The following is an 18,372-nucleotide window of genomic DNA, read 5'->3' on the forward strand; positions in this document are numbered from 1 at the left end:
TTACCTTTACAGTGTGTGTGCGCGCGCACGGCAATAAGTTGTTGATAAACAAGATGTTTTAATATGTTGTCTCTTTGAACTTTGAAGTATAAACTACTACCAAGAAATATATCAAAAACATACTCTCTACATTCCGAAATTTTCATTGCTTTAATAACTGTTCGTTACTTGTTTTGTAATCCAACCTTTTCTATTTCACTTTTACATGTCTCAGATTTAAAAACAAATTTGTTCTTAAATGGTGGATTTATATAGTGTGTTTTGCTCCTTTAGCTTTGCTGGAGTTCTTGTTACATTATTCCCACATCGGAAGAAGCTACAAGTAGACAGCGAAGAGGCGTATAAAAAGAAAGGCCCGTCAATGTGAAGAAGCATACCTTTCTCGGCCTTTTGGCTAAGATCAAGTGTAGTATCTGTTCTTATCAGTTTAATATCTGATATGTGGGTCATCGGTTCATACGATATTAACTCAATTTTTTAAGGGGAAGACTCATCAAGGTAGCTTGCTACCTGAGCCTTCGCGTGTCGCCCATGCGTTGCACTATAGCACGGGCCTGGCGCACCCAGCTAAATCTAGTTTAATTTTTATGGGCTCGGAGACATTAATGGGCTTCTCTAAGCTTTGGCCTAATAATACGCTTGTCTAAGCTTAGGCCCAATCTTCGAGAAAAGAATTCTGGATTATTTTTTAATTTCAATTTAACATATATTTCTTGGCTTATTTTAATTGACAAGATTTGAAAAAATATCTTTAATTTTAAAATTCTGAAGATTTGCATTTTTTTTTCCTTTAATAATAGCTCATTTCTACCAGAATAAATCTCTGATAGATTATTGTACTCATAAAATCATGCTTTTTATTGATTCTGAGCCTGATATCGAACTTTAATTGTTTGTGTGCTTTCTTGCAAACTTAAGAGTATAATTTATGCTTTGGACCCAAAAAGTTAAAGGCTACGATTTCTTGCAATCAAATACATTTTTGGTCGAATGCAATTTGAAGTGTTTCTCTCGTTACTTCGGATGTTTTAGATAATAAAGATGACAGGGGAGTACTCAGGGGCCAAAAGGACATGTCTAGTCCCTAGTCAAATTTCAAAATGATAGCAATCTGTAGAAAGTGACCCTCTTAGGGAAACATTTTGTAACGCCGAAAGAGAACTTTTGGGTCATGAAGAAATATAAAATACTTCCTTGACACTAGAGTACAACATGTATCTGCTAATGAATTTCTTGTGGGCAAAAGAAATTGTTTTAGCAAGAAATACGCTGAGAAAACTGACAGTATTGTTTTGGTATTATCTTTCATGTATCAACAAACAAAGTTTTGATGTTAGTAGCTTGCTAAATATGTTTTCAGTAGTAATCTCCTCGGATGAATTGATTCAGTTGCTTCACTTCTCCAGTTTGTTGATCCACCACTGCTTTGACAATATCTGCAACAAAAATCATGCCTACCACCTTCCCATCGATCACCCGAACATGTCGTATGTGATGCTCTATGAATTAAAACATTACATTATATTCCTTAAAGCATAACCAACTTCATGAGTTGAACTAATACTTACCACTCATGAGCTGCATTGCTTGAAGAATGTTTGTGTCGGATGTGACTGTTATCAGTTTGCTCTGTTGTAAAGATAGGAATATTAAGCAGAAAAACAGAAAAGAGACGAGCAAATAAGCCAAGAAGACAATATCTAGGATACCTGCTCGGTCACAATATCTCCCACCCTTGTGTATTTAGTTGACCTATCTTGTACAATTACCTTCCGCAGATAATACACACAATGTTAGAAGAAGTTCAACATGCTAAGAATACAACACAATTGCCACTTTTGCAGGCAGAACACTGCACGCAACTTGAAAGCATATCACCAAACCCCTACCAAAGAACATCCTACAACCTGAACATAAAAGACCCTCCCTTTGGAGAGGACTAAAAATGATACATGTACAATTAAGTTGGAAGACAAGCACAAAATGGCATGTTACCCAAAACCAAAAAATGAGGCTACTTGCAAGCAGGTTTGGCGTCAAAGATACTTAAGCAGATTGCAAATGCTTGAAATGCCGACAGGGGGTAGTAGTAATCCATGGTGAAAATGTCTTTCCCTATATTCCCAAATTGTAGGATTACCTTTTCTTGTTCTGTATAGGGACTCTGTGGGATTGGCCTCTATTCATTGGATTATGTCAAGCAGCAGTTCAGGTGCTATCAAGGATGTTAATTACTCAGGCGTCACACATGACCTGGCACGGCTCAGTACACACTTCCTCTCAGCTTGCTTTTTCAATGTTCTAACTACACCTTTTCCTACTCGCTTAATTTCAGTGCCATTACCTTCCCTCGACAACTCGTTTGCTTACTAATAGCCATGGAGTCAAATTCATGAGCAAAAAACAAATTAAACAAGTTATATTGGACTAACAAAAAGGACATCAAAGTCTACATCTCACACTATTGGATATGCAAAAGGTTGCCTCCAATTTTAGCACTATTATACATTAAGTTTAGTTCTTAATATTTCAGTTCTCAACAAAGAAGCTTGTAGCACTCCTCACCAGTCACAGGACACGGAGCCGGCATGATGGTCTATTTAATTTCCGTGTTTCCCAATCATATTTTGCTCATTCAAGAAGCATTCAACTGCTGCTTGATGTGTTGAGTGCTGCTCTATACATTGTCTTTGTAAATTACAATCAAATGTAGTTTCTTGTTGGGTGGAAAATTAAGAAAGGTCATGACTCATGACTAGCTAATGTCCTAATCAATATTATTTGATTTGGTTAAATTGTTGAAGTTAGATGACCTATTGTCTCGTACATATATATTTGATGCAATAGAACTGAATATGAGTTTTAATACTGTGCCACGACGGAATTATCTCCAGATAGAATCCTATGGCCTTGATACCAAATTCTGGTGGCACAACGGAATTATCTCAGAGTATAATAAATTAGCAAGGCAGAGAGATATTGGTTCCATAGATGATGCTGGCTCTATATCAGGTGGCGGTGCAGGAGCCACGGACTGAAACCAATCAGTAAATTGAGGTGCTTGAGATGGCAAAGGCAAACTTCCTGAAGAAGTTGATGAAGAAAATAAGCTTGCAAAAGTGCTGCTGCTGGCACTTCTATTACTACTCGAGCTACTACTGCTGCTACAGATTCCAGTCATGCTTGTAAAAATGCTGCTGCTTCTGGTACTTCCGTTATTGCTCGAGCTACTGCTGCTGCTACAGAATCCAGTTGAACTTGCAAAAATGCTGTTGCTGCTGCTGGTACTTCCGTTACTGCTCGAGTTTCTACTGCTGCTAGAGATTCCAGTCAAGCTTGGAAAAGTGCTGATGTTTCCGGTACCTCCATTACTGCTCGAGCTCCTAGTGCTGCCACATATTCCAGTCAAGCTTGGAAAAATGCTGTTGCTGGTGGTACTTCCATTACTGCTTGAGCTCCTACTGCTGCTAGATATTCCAGTAAAGCTTGGAAAAATGCTGCTACTGGTGGTACATCCGGTGCTTGAGCTACTGCTGCAGATTCCAGACAACCTCGTTTTAGCTGTTGTTTCTTCCATAACCTGTTTTGTAATGGTTCCAGTGGAATTTGTGCGTGGACTCTCCACCAACTCTGCCAAATTATAACAATTATAGACAGACATAAAGAAACCACTCATATGAAGAAGCAGGGAAAGTTAAGCTTTTGATATAAAAGAACTTCATCTGTAGAAAGAGGAGAATCAGGATGTGTTATCCTTTGTGAAGACGCACTTTAGACTTCTTCAAGTGCATGCTATGTTTCCTTATTTCACCCAAAGTTTTCTCAGAATTGAAAAAGTAACTTTTCTATTATTTTGATTGATCTCTTTCTTGCCCATCTTATCATACTTTTGTTTCTAGAATTCAAACTTTGTTCAGATAAAGGATCACTTAGGCGTTTGGACATGATTTAGTCGAGATTGGAAACCAAAAAAAAAAAAAAAGTACTCCTAGTATTTGAAGTTAAAGTTGAGAAAGGGTATTTGAAAATTGAAGTTGTATGTGGACATGAAAACAAGTTGAATTTAAGTGGAGTGAAAACTTGGAAAAACTCATAAAACCTGTTTCTCAAAGTTCAAATTCTATATTTCAAGTTCGAAGTTGAAATAATGGGCCAGATTGATAAACAAACACTTATTTTGAAATAGTCTAATGAGGAAAACAGATATTCGATAAAAGATCATTAAATGAAAAAATTAGAAAGACTCCAAAACAAGAAAGAACAAAGTCTATTGTCTGTTCTCAACAAACACACATCAGCAAACTTCAAATCCAAATTTTCAAACTTCTAAAATTGAACTTCAAAATGTACCTGGATTCTGGATGGGAGAATCAGAAGACATTAAATCAGTTGACGGAGTAACAGGAGGTGGTAGAGACTCCGGGGCAGCTGGTGAAGGAACAGCTGGCGGCTCTGAAGCTGGTGGGGGAGTAGGAGGTGTTGGTGGCGGTGGTGTTGATGAAACAACAGCTTGAACCTTACGGTCCTCATCAGCAATAGGAGTTGTAACTGCACTCCGTACTTTCTCACTGTCTTTCGCTAATACATCACAAAATGCCCTGTGTGTGATAAAGTTATCCCTCCTATACACATTATTAACAAAGATATCAGCTTTACAAGAAAGAGAGATTAACAATTAAAAGGGGAGTTTTTGGTCAAAATCGTCCCTCATCTATGGGAGGAGGTCTATTTTTGTCCTTAAATATAACCTAAGCATCTTTAGTCCCTTAAGTTTGCTAAGGTAGAGCACCTTTGGTCCAACTAACAGAATGGACTTAACAACTACCAGTGACTACCAAAAGACAGTGCCATAAACACGGCAAAACCGACAGACACAGCGTGATAATGCTAATGGTCTTTTGCTAATACATCAACATACCCTGTGTGTGATAAAGCTATCCCTTCTATACACATTATTAACTACTACAAGGGCATCAAGAATGGACCTTGAAAACATTGTCCCACAATCACATTTATACTCTTTAGTTCCACAAACACACGTAGGTTCGGGGCAAACATAAACTCTCTTCTTCACCTCATTGCTTGTTCCTCATTGCTTGTTCTCTGCCATAGCTTCCAAGGCAAATTGTGACCCCTTCTATGAAGCTGCAAATTCTGGTCTCTCTGAAACCCTTTGTTGCAAATCTCACACACAAATCGGTTCATTGCTAATAGAGTTTTCGGGGACAAGGCAACGACTTCCGCATCAGGATCTAATCAAAGGATAATAGAAAAGGCCCCAAAAATCAATTTTCTGCTGAAATAGGAATCTGTTCTTTAAGCTAGCGTTTGGCCATGAAATTTGATCATGAAAATTTATCTTCCTTCAAAATATTTTCAAGTTTCAAAAACTGGTCTAAATTTCACTTCCACTCACAAAACTTCAATAACTTTTCCAAGTAAAATGCATGTCCAAACACAACATCAAGTTCCAAAAATCACTTCAAGAACTCAAATTTCAAGCTTCAACTTCAAAATATATGGCCAAACGGGAGCTAAGAAATAGGTTCAAATGGAGCTAAATGGATTAAAAAGATTAACATAACCAAACCTAACAAGTTTAATCAGGAATTGCAAATCAGGGGCTAATTTACCTGGCATTCCAGGGAGATCCTCTTTTTCTGTGCTGTTTCTTTACAAGGAGCTGTCTGATCACCACAAGACAATACACTCGCTACCCAGTGCCCGAGCAATCGTTCATGGCGGATGAAATAAGAATTCTTCTAGGGTTTATAAGTAACTAAAATGGGACAAAATTGATGAAAAGGAAGAAATCCGAGTGAATGGAAAGGACAAAATAGAGGATGAATTCCACTCTCAACTTACAGAGACAGGCTATAATTGTAATTGTGAATTAAAAAAAAAAATTGAATAAAACAAAATAAAGAATTTGATTCAAAAAGTCGAAAAGAGTAAGTAATAAACTAAAAAGCACTTCGAATTGTTGATTAATCGTCAGAGATGGCTTAGAACCAATAGTTCATTATCTAATGGATCTTTCCGTTCTAATACTCTATCCGAGAGTTATCAGTATTTATCCATGAACTCCATTGGATTATTCCTTCTGCTTTAACATTTCTACTTAACAAACTTTCTGCTAAGCTTCTTTTTGCAAATCTATCACTCAATCTTGTTTTTTTTAAGCACTGAACAAAGTTCTTATTTTTTAGCTCAGACTAGCTAATTGGAAAAACCCACCAGCTCAAAGCTAAGTATAGATGAACAAAACCCCAAAATTGGCAATAAAATGATATCAAAGAAAGATAAAAAAATAAACATAAAATCCAAATTTAGATACCATCTGCTCAGACTAGCTAATTAACAAAACCCGTGTCACAAAACCAGCTCAAAGCTATGGAATGTGCTTAGTTCAATACTTATAAGGAATAAAATAAGAATTTGCCAAAGAGAGACTATAAGCACAATTTTCCTTTTCTGCCATGATGCCGTTTCTATTTTCATCTCTTTAATTGTTTTTCTTATGGTGGAGAACAAAGGTATAAGGATATTTAGGTAAAAACTTACCCACCTGGGGTGTTACGTCAAACCAATGGATGTATCGCATGTGTTCTAACATATACAACTATCACCTTAACCATAATTAGTTAGTGTATATATTCGCTTCATCAAATCACTTAATCATGATAAATTGCATCGGTTTGGTATAAACACCCTGCATGCATAAGTGCTTACCGTATATTTAGGTCTGCGGTGGTGCTTTCACCTAAGGATGATCTGCCATGATATGGATCTTCATCATGTGTTTCTACTCACACTTTTTATCACTTAGTGAAAGTAATTAAGGAAATTCGAGAGGGCTGCACAATTCTATCTGCAACTAATTTGAATATAAAACAGGTAAAGCATGTTTGTTGAACTTGTAACTCATAGCATTACATGACTGGTTATAGCAAACTGATGAGTTAATTTCAAAGCATTCCTCACAACAATCGGAAGCTTGAATTGCTTACTATTACATTAAATGTCAACATCTATTGGTAAAGAATAAGAAAAGAGCAGTAACATATTATTTTTCTGGTTCATACAAAGCCAAGTATATCTATGGCACAACAAACAATTTCAACAACCAAACATATCTGTCTTAGTTATATGGTCAAGAACAAGGCTCGACGCAGCTGATGAAGTTTCACCACAGTTGCCTGAGACAAAAGAAAATGAATGGGAGCTCATCTCGATATCTAAATTGCTATGGTTTTTGTTGAAAGCAAAAAATGGAAAAGATACCTATTGAAGAGGTCGGAAGCATATCGAAACGTATTGTAACCCATAAACCATAGCAAAACAAGCACCAAGATATCTAAAAGGCGTTAAAGAAGTCCAGATCTAAATGAATAAACAGATGAGATGGATGTAAAAGTAACAAAATTAAAGAAACAAAAAAAGGATACTGAAGAGACAACGCTCCCACCAGTCGAGCATGTACAATCCAAAAGTGACGTTGTACAGATATATTTTCCTTTGAACCCAATTCATTTTCAATACACAAAATTTCAATTATGATCGATCCAAGAGGAAATATGTATGTGATGGTTAAAAGATGAATTTGATTGATTGTGTCGCCTCCCTAATTAGAATTTTCCTCATTCAGTCGCCGTCAAATTTCATATGAGATCCCTTAGGAAAAGAAAATTACACGTGACCCCCAATTTTCCACATTTACCTAAACTTTATTACTTTGTCTATCATTATTTGACTACAAAAAAATCTCATTTTAGGTGTGATAGCGTCTTTACTTTGAGCCCGTTTGGATTGCTTATAAGCTGTTTTTAATTTTTTTGAGTGTTTGGCTGGCCAAATTAAAGTCATTTTGTGCTTAAAATAAGCTCAAAAAAATAATTGGGCTCATTTGACTTAGCTTATCTAAAGCAGCTTATAAGCTGAAAACAGCTTATAAGCCAAAAAAAATAAGTTAGACTACCCCAACTTATTTTTTTTAGCTTATAAGCTGTTTTCAGCTTATAGGCATAAGCCCATCCAAACAGGCTCTTTATTGTTTTCCTCATTTTCTCTTTTCTTTTTATCTAATAATTTTATTTTATTCTTACTCTTTTTTATAATAGTTCTATTTCAGTTCTACTTTTCTTGTAGATTTATATTTCAAATTGCTAATGTGTGTTATTATGCAACGACGGAAAACGATGCAATCTATCAAATTATTGTATCAATCAACTATGGGTGTGTTTGGTGTTTTAATTTTTTTTTTTTTTTTTACGTTTGATCGGTCAAAATTTTATTCTAAGAAAATAAATTTCTTAAATGACTTTTCTAATTTGCGAATAGGGAAATAAGTGCTCTAAGTGATATTCCATATTAGTTATCATGTATTGACTAATAATATACATATTAAATGTTAGTGTCAAAGCGTTTTTATATAATAGTAATCGCTATTATTAGCAGCTATTCAAGACCATTAGCACTGTTAACCCTGTGGAGAAAAACTTATTACGGAAAGTTTTCTCTTTAAATGGACTTTATGCTATGAATCTGAAATAGTCGGAGTTTCAATACGGATATCGAACAACATGTGGAAAACATAAAAAAGAAAAAACACTGCTAGCCATATTTAGCTTAACCACTTTCGGTAACCTGGATCTAGAGGTGGTAATTTGAGTCCATATTTAGAAAATAAGCCCATTTAACCCACATTTCACTCATATTTTAGGTGGGTAAATATAGGTTTGAAGTCTCTTTTTAACCCATAAAAATATGGGCAAATATGAGTATCCATATAAGAACACACTAGACCCAATAAAAACTCATTTCGAAATGAGAAATTTCTTTCTTACTTCCCACCCCAACCCTTACCTCATCACCTACCCAGCCTTGTCCCACCCTCACCCCCCATATCTCCCCCCCCCCAACTTTTTTTTTATTTGATATACTTTATCTTTATTTTACTTTTATAAAAATCTTATAAAAAATGAGAAATTTTTTCTTACCTTCCCCCCCCCCCCCCCCCCAACCCCCAAACCCCTCACACCAAAACCACATTTTATCTTTTATTATAGAAAGTGAAAAAACAATTCTTACCCACCCCCCCACCCCCTCCATACCCTCCTCCCCCATTTCAATTTCAAATATTTTACTTTTATAAAAAAAATTATAAAAAATGAAAAGAAAAAAAAATCTTGCCCCCACCCCACCCTCTCCACGACCCCCCCCCCCCCATATTTCAATTTCATATATTTTACTTTTATAAAAAATGAAAAAACAATTCTTACCCTCCCCCCCCCCCCCCCCACCCCCACATTTCAATTTCATATATTTTATTTTTATAAAAAAATTGTAAAAATTGGAAAAAAAATTCTTCCCAACCCCTAAAATTTCTATTTCATAATATCTATTATGAATATATGAAAAATTAATCTAATTTGACAAAAGGAAAACATTATAAAGATTAAACTTGTATAATATGGGTTAATCCATAATCAACCCATCCATTTATCCCCCGACCCATATTTTAACCACATGAAAGATGGGCGGGTTGAAACCCAACCCATTTTTATTCAAATCATTTTCAACCAAATCAAATCCAACTAAACCCACCCATTTACGACTCCTACCTCAATCAAATGATGGAAGTGTCACGGATGTGGGGCTAGAAACATGACTGGTCAATTTTGCTAAATTAGGACAAAGTTACTGAACGTGAAAAATGCAATAAAGGCCGGAGCCTGGAGGGTAATTAAAAATCAATATATATAATAAAACTAAGCATAGACAATACTATGTGACACATTTCTATAACCTCTATTGGCATTTATCTTTTTTTATCCTTTTTTTTTTTTGACATTTTCCCCTTCATTTCTCTATTTTACTAAATAAAATAAAATATTAAAGGTTTCATACCTCCACCTATAATAAAGATTCACTCACCATTTAATAGCATTATATTTTCCATCACTTCACCATAATTATTGTGATTACTTTGTATTAAATTTATTAAATAAAAGCAATGAACCTTCCCTTATTCTACTCATTCAATTCAATTAAACACATTTAAAAATAAAAAATAAAATAATAATAATAAAATATATATATATATATATATATATATATATATATAAATTTAGATATAAAAAAATGATTGTAAAATCTCACCAGTTTCATGTAACCAGCCCAGATACGAACTCTACCTCTGTCATTGTGATTCTACAAGTGCTCGACCATTTTGAATCAATATGGGTACCCTTTCATGAACTGGGTTGTGTTGGAGAAGTCAGGGACTCATATAGGAATTATCTCTTGGTCGGAGAATAAGACCACATTTACAGAGAGGACATTTGGAACAATGCAATAAAGATGACGTTTGGAGAAGCGGGTATGGATTAATGACTGTTGTTCCCGAACGGTGGTTCAGTTACTAACTTGGGGAATTTGGCAATAAATTAAACGGTGTGTTATAATTTTTTTAGCGGAATTATCAACTATGCGTTTCCTCTATTTCCCGAAACGGTGCGTGTGCTATGGTTTTTCCGTAAACACTTTAATTTGTATTAAACAAAGGGGAAAAGGGGGGGAAAAAAAAAAAAAAAAAGGAGGAAATAGATAAATAGGTTTCTTGGCTCTAGAGAGTGACACGTTAGCGGCCCTTTACCTGCTTTATATATATATATGATATATGAATGTTTCTAAGGAAAAGACTCAACTGCTTTTGGAGTTACACTACTAATTTATTTGACAAAAGGAAGTTGTGAAAAGAGTGGATATAATTTTGAATTCAAAACATTAAAATAGATTGTTTAGCACGAAGAAATGACATACTACAATGTACATATGCATAAAAAATATATAATTTGTATAAGCTGTAGACAACTAAAAAGGAAGGAAATGTGGAGAATAGGATTAAGAAATATCCTCGCAAAAGTGCTATAGGTTTCAATATTAAATAGGTTGTTCTGCATGAATTTCAGTGAGAATTGACGACGATAATTTTTTTGTATTCACGTGTATTTGGGCGAGACTCTCCCCTTGCCAGCTCAGGTTCAAACCCAGCCAACAACATTACTTTTCTTAAATATTTTTCCTAGCTTCTTCTCCTTATATTTTAAGTGTATTTTCGTCATATGTATTTGACTCATATGTCTTGTATCCCATATGTATTTGAGCTTCTTGTCTTGTATCTGAATGTGTTTGGCTTCATATACATTCAGATACAAGACACTCAGGACAAATACACTTATCTCATATGTATTTGAGCTTCTTATCTTGTATTTGAATGTACATGAAGACAAACACATTCAGATACAAGACACACAAGCCAAATACATATGGCTAAATACACTTAGGACAAATACATATAAATACAAATATGAGTCAAATACATATGTCAAAATACACGCAAATACAAGGAGAAGAAGCTAGAGAATATATGTACGAAAAGAAATGTTGGGAGCTGTGAGCTGTGGGCCAAATCCTGTGAGCTGTATTCGCGAACAAAACATCATTCATAAAGGCCCAACTCAAATTTCAGAAACGGACCTTATTTCTTAAGATTTTGAGCCCAAAGACTTGAGAAACCTGAAAGGGAATTCCAAATCAGTTTTGGGCTTTATGTTTGTGGCCCAAAATGCTATTACTTTAATTTATCATTTCTGTTGAACTTCTGGTGTACGTTAATCTTTTGTCCAATACTAACCAAATGGTCTAATGTAATGCTTCTTGTGAGATTAACTTGCTTCAAGTTTAAAAAGAATTGGTATTAGAACACTTATTCTTAGATCTTATTGTGGAAAAAAATAATGATTAAGGATTAAATACTTCAGGTTTCTAAACTCTCCAATCACAACTTTCACAGGTTTATAGATCTGTTCGCGATAAATTTTGCTAGCAGATAATAAATAACTGCAATCATAAATAAATATGAGAAAAAATTATTTTATTGATTATTTTGTGAGTACAACTCTGGATGTATCCCTTGATTCTAATCTCTGTGTTGTTCGCCTTCATTGGATGACCAGTGTAGCGTCTTTTTTGAATGAATGATGGACTTCTTGTTTATGTGTTGAATCTTGGAAAAAACTTTGAGCAACACTTTGGATTGTTCTTGAGGAAAGAAGTCTCTCGAATTCTCCTTCTTGTTGAAGACCTCTGGAGAAGACTACAGTGGATGTCGTTGCTCTCCTTTGCCTTTAGTCAAGACGGTGTGTCAATTTCAAGATGTTAAGATGTCTTCAAAATGGGATATGTGACCCCTTTATGTAGGTGTAAACTAGAGCTTGGGGGTATTTTGGTCTCCAAGAAATTCTAGCGTACCTTGGGCTAGAAAGATGTGGGTTGGACTCGTCTTGTAGAGGCCTAACTTAATGGATTAACCCAGATGTAATTTGGATTTCGTTCAAGTCATGTAATTTTGACTTAAGTAATTAATCCGACTTTATTAACCAAAATTTAACTTGGTCAACATGAGCTTAGAACTTAATCCAAATTTTCTATGGATTAATTCAACTAAAATTTTCGATGTCTACAAGATCTTATTAACAATTTGACACCATGCTGTCCTAATACATTTCATCAAGTCATGATCTGCAAATTAATTTCTTGTTGGCAGAAGAAATTGTTTAGCAGCTATATCAAGAAATACACAGAGAAAACGATAGTATTGTTTTAGTATTAGCATTCATGTATCTACAAACAAAGTTTTGATGTTAAGTAGCTTTGCTAAATATTCTTTCAGTAGTAATCTCCGCGGATAAATTGATTCAGTTGCTTCACTTCTCCAGTTTGTTGATCCATCACCGCTTTGACAACATCTTCAACAGAAATCATGCCTACCCTAAAACTTATACATTGATTGACAACATATGCTTTCGCATTTAATGGAGAACTTTGTGATGTTATTTAGCCTGGCTGCAAGTCTGTTCTCACTGTAGATTCAGGTTCTTCAGACGCCTGCTCAATAAAATATAAACATGCAAAAGAAATGATCAAGTATGAGGAAATAAGCATATTTTATTTGTTTGAGAAACAAACGCTATTACTTATTTAAGAAAATTTTGAAATGCAGCAAAGTTTAGGTATATGGCCAACTTGATCAGAAGTAAGTAACTCTTAACCCTCCATCTGCTTATCTTCTTAGAACCACTTACCGAATAAAAGGAGGCAGCATATTCACAAGATAACCTCCTTGTCATGATGGTATATACTATAGTTGCTAAATTTTCGACATTCTCGAGCCTGGTTGACTGCTGAAGTATTGGCTTTGGTTTAGCTAAATGTGAATGTGTAGGGCAGTCCTTTGTGTGTAGGTGTCTGAATCATCTTCCATGTGGGAGGCAAGATTGACTTTTGAAAAGAAATATGAAAACACCGACACGGAACTTGCTGATACCGAAGGGTTTTTCTGTCAAATGTAAATTCTGCTGAAATTATCTTGTTGATAAATGACTTGGTATTTATGAAGGGTTATCGAGGAACGTGAGGAGCTCATAAAAAATTTGTTGCATCATGTGATGATGCGTATCAACGCAAAAAAAACAATTGTATTTTGTATAATGAGGTGGTAGGGGATCAAGATGTAGGACATATGCACATGATCTAAAACAAGTAGAATTAGATTCATTATTCAGAAGTTTAAATGCATATATTTCTAAATTATCCTCTTGCAGCAAGTTGAAACTTTAAGCACTTATTCTTTAGAATATAGGTGTCAACTTTTTCCTACTAGTCTTTGACTCAAAGCTATTAAAAATGGATAGTTGGTAACAATACCATAGGAAAATGACAACATATTCCCTATATATACCAGATATCAATCTTATGGAGTAGTAGGTAATTTGGTCCTAGAAGTTAAGAATACAGAACGTACCATTGACTTATATATAGATGAAAAGGGTAGTTTGACTGTGTGGAGAGTAGAGATTTACGATACCTATGTTCATTGGCATAACCTCTGCTATTGCTTTCAGCGGCTGTGTAATTGGGTAAAGGTACTTGGCCATTTTCAATTTGCCTGATGTCCTTCACAAGCAGCTCATATTGCCTCCTCACTTCCTCTGCTGATTTTCCACCTACACACCTGGCAATGTTATGCCAGCGATCAGGAGTGTCCCTGTCATATAAAGCCAAAGCCTCTTCGAACTTCTTGTTTTGCCTTGCAGTCCACGAGGCCATTAAAGATTAATACTCGATCGTTTAATTTGGCTAGAGGTTTTGAAAAAGGAGAAGAAGCTCTGGGGAGAAGTACAGAGCTACCTCACTTAAGGTCAAGTGCTCAAGTGAATGATATGGGCAAGATAATAATACTAAGCTAGCTAGCTCCTTATAAGCTGGACAAAAGATGTTTGGTTGTAGCAAGTTGGCGAATATTTTTTCGTTTTCTTTTAGAGTAGGTACAATACAATACATGATTCTTGAAGTAATGCTAATGGAATAGGATGAGGGAGAATAAGAAAATAGTATTTGTGACCAGATTTTTGATTGCTTTATTTTGAAAAGTAATATCATCAGCAAGTGGATCAGATAGGAAATTCACCCCAGCTGTTGGAGATTTGATCCCCTAATTCCAATTCTATGGCATAAGATTAAGATAGACGCGCCAATGCTATAGTACCTTAGGCCGAAAAACAATTATCAAGATATTTTGACATCTTCGAGGTTGCAAAGTGTTGCTTCAATTCCGCATCGATCGGAAAACCTTTTGTCACCCTTCAATCGTTCTGCTGGTCATTTTTTGACAATGTGTGCATTGACCTGAGCATTATTGATCTTTATGTTTTGATGATGACGAATTATAAACAAAGTGAAAAAACTAAGTACTTAATGTTATTCATTAACTCAACTTCAATCATTCTTTAAGTTTTATCATCTTTCATTTGGATGGTTTTTAAATATTAGGTTCCTTTAGCTGTATCAAATTATGATTCCAAGTTGCAAGTTGGAACAGACAAGTAACTGCTGCTTATCATGGTTTTAACTATTAGGTTCCTTTTGTTTTTTAAGATAAGGTGTATGTACCTTCAGGCTTCAGGGTTATCATGGTGTAAAACCTTGAATGGTGACCTTTTGTGTCATGTGCGTGTTCCTTCTTAACCATGATTGATTGATTTTCCTCTCCACTAGCTAACTTATGTGTTTTATGTACTTATTGTCTCTTGTACTCTTATACTATTTTGTGGTGTTGTTATTTGCTGTAACTAATAAGGAACTAAGGAAATAAACTAGCATGAAATTGACTAGAATTTGACCCTAAAGCTCTTTTCAAAACCAGAATCAACCGTCTATTTGTCCAGATGGACGAGCTATAGTTTATTCAGCATTTACCAATTACCAGTCAGCTATCTTGATCTGTTGCAGCTCGGTAATTCACTTCCCAGATGAATTTCTGCATTCTAGGTACTCTTATAAAGAAGCAAGACAAACATTTTATGTTGCTTCTTCTGTTTCTTGCTCTGTTAGTTTTTGCCTTCTGCTTAAAAGGAGAAACTAAACTTTTATTTTTACCACAGTGACCTTTCCAGTTTGGCTAATATTGAGAAGTTTGTCAGTTTAAGATGAACTACTTTTGAGTGAAGAGTTGTAATTAAGCCTCTCAAATTGACCAAAAGGGGCAATTGTCTCTTTTAGACCACTTGCTTTGACACCTTTTCATTTGAGATACTGGTTGTCAACATGGATGAAGTGGAGGGACACACTATTAGTCAAATCTCATACTAGTTTATATTCTAGGGGGAAAAAAAACGACAGTAGGAATCTTTGCCTTTATACAACAAAGTATCTGATATTTTAAGAATCCCTTTTATCAAGAATACCTTCTACCCGGTGCAACCAAGATTCCAAGGTACAGTAATTGTCAACCTTTTCCCACTAGAAACTCTGTCACAGGTCTTCTTTCCCCATGATTGATAATCATATCAACTATTTTGTGAACAATGTAAACAAGAATTGACTTTGACATACGTCCATATATGTTTAATTTCTATTAGTATGGGTTAGCCAGATATTGCTAAACTTGAACTACTTGCTTACATACATTGCAATTTGACATACTTTTTCATTTTAATATCACCAAACCCTTCAAACAAAATTCATATTGTCCTGATTTAAACATAGGCATTGCTGTCAAATTAATAAAACAGGCATCTATCCTTGGGAAGGAAGAGCAAATATAGGTTCTTTTTACATATTAGTAACATTTATGAAGGAAAAATGTGTGCAACACACACTTATATCAGTAGAGGAACTGGAATCATAGAAGGGAGCTCTCAGCTTATTTCTAATCCATAGGTAGGGTAAATGCAAGTCCCAAAACTTAGAGAAGTGACGTGTTTTTTTTTAATTTTTTTTTTATGACAGAATTCCTCTGGAGCTAACCCCTCGGACCAACATCAGCCTTCGAAACTCAGGGATAATGGGCCCATAGAGAGGTGATGTGCTTCTATTCTTATTTAGAATAATGAACTAAGGCCTACTTAGTATGGAAAATTACTTACACATTTTCATCAATGTTTGAACCTACAATGAAGTAGAAATTTGTTTCAATTATCTGGTATAAGTACGTTAATAATAGTCAACATGAAACAAATATGGCACATCTCTCTCATCCAGATGATATCAGTGATCACTTCTTGAAAAATCAGACGAGCTGAGATTGGACCTACAGAGGCGGTTTTAGAATTTAAATTTTATGGGTTCAGATTTTACTGGGTTCAGAATTTATTGTTTGCACATATTTAGTAATTTTTCTAACACATACATATAGCCTAAGCCAAAACCTATGGGTTGAGATAACTTATTCATTGGATCCGCCCCAGCCTACAGTATTAACAATTGTTCAGTCATATATGCTAGTAAAAGCTTGAGGAGAACACTAAGGATGGAAACTTTGGATATGCCACAAATTAAAGAGAATTTAGACAAGTATATGTTGTTGAAAAGATCTATTGTGGTTGAATCAACATCGAAATTTTACCACAAATAGATAAGCAGGTGGTTTTCCTTCTTTTTATCTCCTTTTTGTGTGGGTGATGAAATGTTCCAGATGATAAAAAGATAGAAGCATTATAAGTATCTTCTTATCTGATATTTAGAAGTAAAAGATAAGAGACCTTAGCTTAATGCAAGATTAGTGGTTCCTTTATATTCTGGATATGTTTCTTCTTTTCTGAGTCAAATGTGGGTGCTTGCGTGTAATCGTGCTGAGAATTAGAACATTGTCTTTCGAAGGAGTGTTTATAACACTAATATGCTGAGCACTTGCATACTTTTGATCAGAATGGAATACTCTTACCTTATTCTTTTGCATTTTTAAGGACCGATAAGCAAATGGCTGGTATTTGAGATATGCAGAATCAACATGTCTTTTTGAGGAATGTTTAATAGTTTCTACTGGTATATTATTGGATTCTGGGATACAGTGGTCATAAATAAAAGAGTACTTCCTAAGAGATCCTCCATAGCAAAATCATTGAAATTCTTGCTCTATTTGATGTCCTTTTCTTGGTTTGTGGTATTGATATTGCAATATGCTTAGGTTGGTGGTCATAAACCATTATTATCGCCCATAGGTAGGTTTATGTACTAGTTAATTATACGAGGAGTATAAATGTATCAACTATTTGACGTGAATAATACTATTTGGAATGTTATATACAGGCAGATTTAAAATTTGGACTTTTTGTGTTCAAGTTGACAATTTTAATTTTCTAGGTCAACATACATTATTTGTACTTATTTGGTCATTTTTCTAACACATTGTCAATATTCGAGTTAAACCTACTAGTTCGGAACCAAGTAGTTAAACTCTACATCCGCCTGTAATGTTTTTGAGGACATTTTTGTCACTAAATACTTTTTATCATATTTATTATTAATGCCCATAGCTTGATTCTACTTCTATCCCGCTTAAAATAATAGGAGTACATAGATTCTCTCAGTATTAAGCTTAATACTGTGTCAACCAAACACTGCATTACTCATGTGAAATTTTTTCTCTCTTTGTGCAGCCAACCAGTCAATGTATTAGTTTTACGGAGACTCAATATAACGCCACGTTCCTCTAGGGACTAGTATTGTCCCTAACAAAAAATTTGTTTTCTACTGTTGTATTTTCGATTCTGTTTCTCTTTTTGGTTATTTCAATAGTTACAATTTACAATACAACAAATTTCGATGAAATAGAGCTCATTGGCCATTTTTTTGGCTGTGTTTTAAGAATATAGCAATTGTTAAGGAGTTTCAAATTTCATAGGTGAAATTTTATGATATTTAATAGGATTCACATGTGGAATTTGAAACTACATGACTATTTTTCTGTTAAAAGGTTGAAAAGTGACTATTTGTTAATTTTACCCGCAAATGGCATAAACAAATCTA

General features: G+C 34.9%; 2 protein-coding genes, 1 non-coding gene and 1 pseudogene across 3 annotated transcripts; 1 reads left to right on the forward strand and 3 right to left on the reverse strand.

The window, feature by feature from the left end:
* The first annotated feature begins 373 nt into the window (after nt 1–373).
* On the forward strand, nt 374–568 carry LOC132629480 (U2 spliceosomal RNA). Its single transcript, XR_009578259.1, has one exon. It is a non-coding gene; the product is annotated as a U2 spliceosomal RNA (small nuclear RNA).
* Nucleotides 569–2,752: 2,184 nt separating this feature from the next.
* On the reverse strand, nt 2,753–5,743 carry LOC132628034 (zinc finger protein GAI-ASSOCIATED FACTOR 1-like; annotated as a pseudogene).
* On the reverse strand, nt 5,284–7,695 carry LOC132628037 (uncharacterized). Its single transcript, XM_060343724.1, has 3 exons — nt 7,449–7,695; nt 7,285–7,357; nt 5,284–7,199 (listed from the first exon to the last, which is right to left on the reverse strand). Exons 1-3 carry the CDS (start codon nt 7,531–7,533, stop codon nt 7,187–7,189), a joined length of 171 nt encoding a protein of 56 aa, XP_060199707.1. The 5' UTR covers nt 7,534–7,695; the 3' UTR covers nt 5,284–7,186.
* Nucleotides 7,696–11,994: 4,299 nt separating this feature from the next.
* On the reverse strand, nt 11,995–14,355 carry LOC132623633 (protein RADIALIS-like 3). The gene is made up of 2 exons (XM_060338419.1): nt 13,931–14,355; nt 11,995–12,951 (listed from the first exon to the last, which is right to left on the reverse strand). The coding sequence occupies exons 1-2, from the start codon at nt 14,170–14,172 to the stop codon at nt 12,924–12,926; spliced, it is 270 nt and encodes an 89-aa protein (XP_060194402.1). The 5' UTR covers nt 14,173–14,355; the 3' UTR covers nt 11,995–12,923.
* Between the last annotated feature and the right edge of the window lie 4,017 nt (nt 14,356–18,372).

This window comes from Lycium barbarum, chromosome 2 (genome assembly GCF_019175385.1).
Source record: "Lycium barbarum isolate Lr01 chromosome 2, ASM1917538v2, whole genome shotgun sequence".
Taxonomy (NCBI): domain Eukaryota; kingdom Viridiplantae; phylum Streptophyta; class Magnoliopsida; order Solanales; family Solanaceae; genus Lycium; species Lycium barbarum.

Bases quoted from the DNA above. Each gene is read 5' to 3' on its own strand.
- LOC132628037 (XM_060343724.1), bottom strand. From the start codon at position 7,533: ATGAATTGGGTTCAAAGGAAAATATATCTGTACAACGTCACTTTTGGA. The intron at 7,358-7,448 runs GTATCCTTTTTT...AACGCCTTTTAG, and splicing joins GTGGGAGCGTTGTCTCTTCA to ATATCTTGGTGCTTGTTTTG.
- LOC132623633 (XM_060338419.1), bottom strand. From the start codon at position 14,172: ATGGCCTCGTGGACTGCAAGGCAAAACAAGAAGTTCGAAGAGGCTTTG. The intron at 12,952-13,930 runs GTATCGTAAATC...TTTATTGAGCAG, and splicing joins GGTTATGCCAATGAACATAG to GCGTCTGAAGAACCTGAATC.